General features: G+C 51.2%; 1 protein-coding gene across 1 annotated transcript; it reads left to right on the top strand.

Moving 5' to 3' along the window:
- Window positions 1-1,466: 1,466 nt before the first annotated feature.
- BDY24DRAFT_367921 (uncharacterized protein) lies at window positions 1,467-2,162 on the top strand (the record flags this gene model as incomplete). Its single annotated transcript, XM_076637997.1, has 3 exons — window positions 1,467-1,485; window positions 1,731-1,794; window positions 1,943-2,162. The coding sequence occupies 3 exons, from the start codon at window positions 1,467-1,469 to the stop codon at window positions 2,160-2,162; spliced, it is 303 nt and encodes a 100-aa protein (XP_076501364.1).
- Between the last annotated feature and the right edge of the window lie 3,391 nt (window positions 2,163-5,553).

The raw sequence follows: 5,553 nt of genomic DNA, 5'->3' as shown, positions 1-5,553 counted from the left end.
GACGACAGTTCATCAAAGAACAAACATTCCTTAATTGTCTAACGGCTATGATACCTCTTTTTCACTAAGAAAATCAGAGGAGACCCGGGTTCGACGAATCCGTCCTGTTCAACAACCAGAGCGTCCAACTCCCCTCGGACGCGACGGACTCGCTCCTCCTCTGGGCAAGCCTGAGCTTGCTAAGAAGCTAGCTACTTACGGATCGTTGGTCGACCGAAAAGACGCGATCCTAAGCTCACCGTTCCACTTTCTGCAGATTTTCTTGCACTTTCATGGAAAACTTTTCATGGTTCTCGCAGAGTTACCGCTTCGGGCGAGGAGGCGCTTCGAATTTGGTTCGAGCTCACCTTTCCTCCTTCCTTCCTCTTTATTATCCTAACCCTCGCACACCTCCCTCTTCGGTCCAAATCTTTCCGTTTCTACTCTTTACCATGCCCTCTCCTACTTTGCTCTCTCCAACTTCAACTTCCCCATATTCAATCTCGCCCATCACCTCGCTCGCCTCCTCTTGGAGTCCTCCTTTCAATCATCTTCCCTTTCCCAGCGCCCTTCTTCAATCCTCTTGGACCCCCATTCGCCCTCTGTGGGGGTTTGGAGAGGAAGTGTGGAGTTCTTCTCATTCCGTTCTTTCTTTTGTTTTGGTCACGACGCGTCTCTTCTCCTTTTCCCTTCTCGGTTAGAGACCCCGCTTCGATAGGTTCTGGGCCTCGCCCTTCTGTTTATACTTAGTTCTCTGCTTCCCTTCACCGACTCTTCCCTTTCTGTAGATCCCTTTGCCTGAAACCCTTCTCTTTGCGACGCGTCTCACCTGTCGCGTTCCCTTTTTGCTCTCGACCCTCTCTTCTGTCTCGACTCTCTACTTTAAGTACATATTTGTCTCAGTTCTCGCCTTCTCTGCCTCTTCCCTTTTACAGTTTATACCCTTTTTGATTTGCTGTGACCGCTGAAGCCTTTGCGACGTGTCTCGCGTTCCGCCTTCCCTTTCCCTAGCTACCCTCTCCTGCTCCTGTTTCTCTCGCTGCGCGTTGGACTGCGGACCGTATGTAGTATAAAGAGCGGACTAGTTTTGACCTTCTTGCTATCCATCAACTTTCACCCCAGAATTGGTCAACTTCTCAGCTTCCCTTCTCGTCTCCCTTTCTCAGCTTCAGCACCAGTCTCTCAGTCAAGTCACCCAGCAGTAGTTCTCATTATCAAGTCGCCCGTAGTAGTAGCCAGTTCCGAACTTCCCTATCTCTCAGTCCACCCCAAAGCCTCCGAGAGCCGAAACCTCAACGAGCACCCGCCAGCGTCGTTCCCTCCCGAACTTCGATAGAGCTACCCCTCACAACCCCTCCCAGAACCCTTCACTTTACAGTAGAACGTCCACACCTCTCACCTTTCCTCTTGTCTCCCCACCACCAAATGTGAAACCTGCTGCTTCAGAACGTCTGAATTATCCCTATCCAACGATTCTGGAAACAAGGATGTACAGTATCTCCCACGGTGAGCCTTTCCGACGCGTCGCCTTCCTTCTTCTCTTTCCTCTTCTCAACAATATTTTCTTTCGGTTGTGGTACTCGGCCTCAGTCTGTTTCGGATGCTGCTCCTTCGGTCAAAACCTCTGGTCATGGTGAGGAGGAGGCTGGAGCTGCCTCAGATCATGAGGAAAGCTGAAGAGGTGAGCTGGGTTCATTGTCTTTCTTAGTTTTCTTTGATGCTGACCTCTCTTTTTCCTTCATTTCTTCAAGCTCTCGGGCTCTCTCGAACAGGAGAGTATCAGAGGAGACGGGCTATGTTAACAATTCAGAGCTTGTGAGCCCTTTCGTTAATCTTGTGTTGTCGACGCGTCTCTCTTTCGTTCGCTCAACCCAATCTGCAACGCTTTGCTCAAATCTCCTCAGGATGGCACTCCGACGAGCCCTCCGACTGAATCTCTCTCCCTCAAGTCACCCTTCACCAGCGAGGATCGTCGCACATTGGAGAATGAAGTGGGACAGGAAACGTTCAGTGTCACCGTCAACGACTCAAGACGCGTCGTCGAGCACAATCAGGCCGACAACTACGTCTTCCGACCTCTGGAGCTGGAATCCGAGTCTCTCGACTTCTACACGGCTCGCTTCACGGTCATACCTCATCGGAAGTCCGTCAAGTTCACTCCGACAACCTCTGGAGCGCGTTGAACTCGCAGTAACACCTTCCATCCTGACCACCCTCTCTTCGCCTCCCATCTCGTTTGAGAGCGTAAGCTCCTCACCCTACCCAAGCTCAAAGGGCCGACTGTACCTTCCATCACCAACCTCAAGCCTACCAAAGTCCTGCAGTACATCAAATCCCTTTTGCTACTCTTTTCCCCGTTTCGAGTCGCAACCGATCTTCGACGCGACAGAGAACCTTGGAACGAGGCCTGGCTTCAATTCAAGCCTTCCTCGGAGTGTGTCGCTATCATCACCAACCTGGAGGGTCTCCATCGGATGAAGGACGAGGCAGATCAGGAGGCTGCTGAACGAGAGGTTGTTGGGGACGACACTCGTTTCCGTCGGAATCGACTCAACCACGATCCAACCCAACTCGATTCTCAGAAGGCGGACAATCAACTTGAGGCCGCCATCTCCTATGCACTTCCTTCATCACCTGAAGTCGCTTGTGAGGCCGCTGGAGAGCAGCAGGTTCGAGACGCTCTCAGCACTCTGGACCGTTGTTTGAATTTCTCAGAGCAGGGACCTCGCTCCTTCAGTCTTTCTGCTCTGCTTTCTGCTTACTGAATGATGGGGGCTCGGAGGCGTAGACTCTCAGTTGTTTTTGGTAGTCGTTGAGTTTGAGTTTGAGCTTGACGCGTCGGTTCTTTTTCTCACTTTTTCTCCCCACTTCCTTTGCCTCCTTTGTTCATGTATTCTCCGCTAATACCATCCAACTACTCGCTCTAATTCGACTCTTTTTCCAGGAATACCCGTTGTGCTGTATTGCAACCTTTCCATCGCTCAGGGGATCAGAACGGGAGTCAAGGTCGCAACGTGGGTCTTCGACTTCACTCTTCAGACGCCGATTAGAACGCCCGATGGGAGGGAGGATTCCGAGTTCTCACCCAGCCTCCTCAGGTTGTATACGTCCAAATGACCAACCCCCACCAGCATCCCGGGCGGTATTGAAACCTCCCTCCGGCCTCGTCCCCGTCTTCCCTCGGTCGGTTTCGGTTCGACTTCGAGCTCCTCGTACGGAAGAGGAGAAGACCTCAGCCCGAGAAAGTGCTAAAGACGCTCGAGAGTCGGCTAAACTCCGAGCTGCCTTCCCTGGCAATGTGCATCTCCTCTCTTCCATCCCAACTCATGAGCGACCCAAATCCCGACCTCGAGCTCTCAACTTCAACACTCTCCAGCTTCCCTTCACTCCCAGATGAATTATTACGGACTACAAAACTCAGGGAGTCTCTACCGATTGAGTGAGCATCTCTTTGTCTGTCTTTACACTCTTGCGCGCTCCTGACTCTCTCTCTCTCCCTTTGTCAGGTCATCATCGATCTCGCTCCTGCCGTCGGAACTCCTTCAAAGGCAACGGCTTACGTTCAAATCTCTCGGGTTCAAAAAGCCAGCGGACTTCTGGTGCTCGGTTCTTTCAAGCAGAGCATCATCAAAGGTGGGATGCCTTCACCTTGGAGAGTTGTGAAGGAGGTTCAGGTCGAGAAACAGGACGCGACGATTCTTTGTCTCCAACGGGTTCGTTGTAGCGACGTGAGATGGTTAGCCTCGTTGTTGATAAACTTCCTCCTTCCCTCCTCGTAGAATTCTCCTACCTTATAGCCATCATTCCACTCCTACCCCGAACCTTCGCTCCGCCGTGTACACTCATCCATCCCCGTCTCTCGTCTCGACGCGTCGCCTCTCGCCTCTCCTTCTTGGATCTCGGTTCTGGACTTCTCGCTTCGTAGTAGGTTTCTCGAGCACGGACGCTGCTCAGGTAGGTAAATAGTCTCATCAAGTAGTTTAGTTCCGATCTCTTTTGGGTTTTATCGACTAGTTCTCGGCACATTTCTCGACGCGACTCTCTTCTCGACTCAATGCTCAAGACTCGTTAGTTTAGTTCCGGAATCAGAATAGTATAGGTTTCTTCTTGTTTTGGGTTTTGGTTCGACTCACTAGGGTTGGGAAGGCGTGTAGGTTAGTTAAGTAGTTCTTTCGCGTGAAGAATTAGAGGAGGACGGGCGCGTCTCAACTTTATCGGGAACCTTTTTCTTTTGGATCTGGGCTCAGCCGCTTACCTCGTGTAGTTTCCTCTTCTTGGTTGGTCGCTATAGGTGTAACGGATGTAACGCGTAGCTTTTGCTTAAATAGTGCTCGCTTTCGCCTCTTTTGATCCGAGGCCTTTTGTTCAGACTTCAGTGCCACCGTCTCGTTTTCTCAGCTTCCCTTCTCAAATTCTCGTCTTTCTCGTCTTCTCGCTCTCTAGAACCAAGGATCGTTGTCGTAGGAAGTCATCAAGAAGAAGTTTCTCTCGTCTCAGTCTAGTAGGAATCAAGAAGAAGAAGGAAAACATCGTCCTCGTCCTCTCTCGCCACCTCTCCTCTCTTCCCCAACGCCTCTCTCTCCTCACCTTCCTCCCCCACCTCACCCTCGAACTCAAAAAACTCCTCTCTTAGTTCAACCCACTCTCCCCCCGAGCAGGTGCCCATTCAACACCCTCAACGAGACCCAACCAGAGTTGTCCCCACATCGTCCTCTCTCTATTTCCATCCCATGCTCCCCCCTTTCCTCTCAACTGATTGAATACACTGCCGCTTAACTTCAGTACATGGCCAAAGTCGGATGTCTCAATGCGTTCTTCGAGTACATGGAGGAAAGGAGGAGGCTCGCAGCGTCGGGGGAATCTAGATCTCTCGCCACTCTGCTTTGAAGATTCGGAAGTTGGTTGACTGACTTATTCATTCTCTTCTCTTTGTAATATATCTCGGTTTCCTTTTTCTTTATTTTGCCTGCGATATCTAGTCTAGCTCCTCTACTGCTTTGCGTCGCGTCATTCTTTCCTCTTCCAGCTCTTTACGTCTCGTTTTGTTTTCATTTATTTTGATAATCCTGCTCGGAAATCTCTTCTACTGTATCGTATTGTATCCCACGCTAAGAACTTGTTGGAGATGAACAGAAGACCGTCAAATTGAAGCGGGACACAACCTTTTGTCAACGCAAACCCCCTGCTCTCTCGATCCTTGCTTTCTCGTCACTTTATTGAAGAAAAACGAGATATTCCAGGAGTCAAAAACTAATGGTCGCAAGCTTAGGCTAGCCCGTGACCCGAGCCCCGAGGTAGCCCGTGTTTGGAGGAGGATTCGGACGACGAGGACATGGGATTGACGATCAAGAAGAAGCCCACCAGCGCTCGAGTCCCTCAGCAGGTGGACGTTGAGGAGGACGAGGACGAGATTGACGAGGATGGAAAGTTGAGCTTGCTGGGTCATGGGAACTCGCCTGTGACGCCTGGGCTGCCTGCTACTCCTCCCGATTCGGTGCTGCAGGAGCAGGCCGCTGCTGGGTTTGGGAGTTTCTTCGGGAGTGTGAGAGGGAGGAAACAGGTCAGTCTCGCTTC

The sequence above is a fragment of the Mrakia frigida genome, assembly GCF_051309035.1.
Source record: "Mrakia frigida strain ATCC 22029 unplaced genomic scaffold BDY24scaffold_1, whole genome shotgun sequence".
Lineage (NCBI taxonomy): Eukaryota > Fungi > Basidiomycota > Tremellomycetes > Cystofilobasidiales > Mrakiaceae > Mrakia > Mrakia frigida.
The sequence above is the reverse complement of the archived record's forward strand: the minus strand, read 5'-3'. Positions and strand labels throughout refer to the sequence as shown.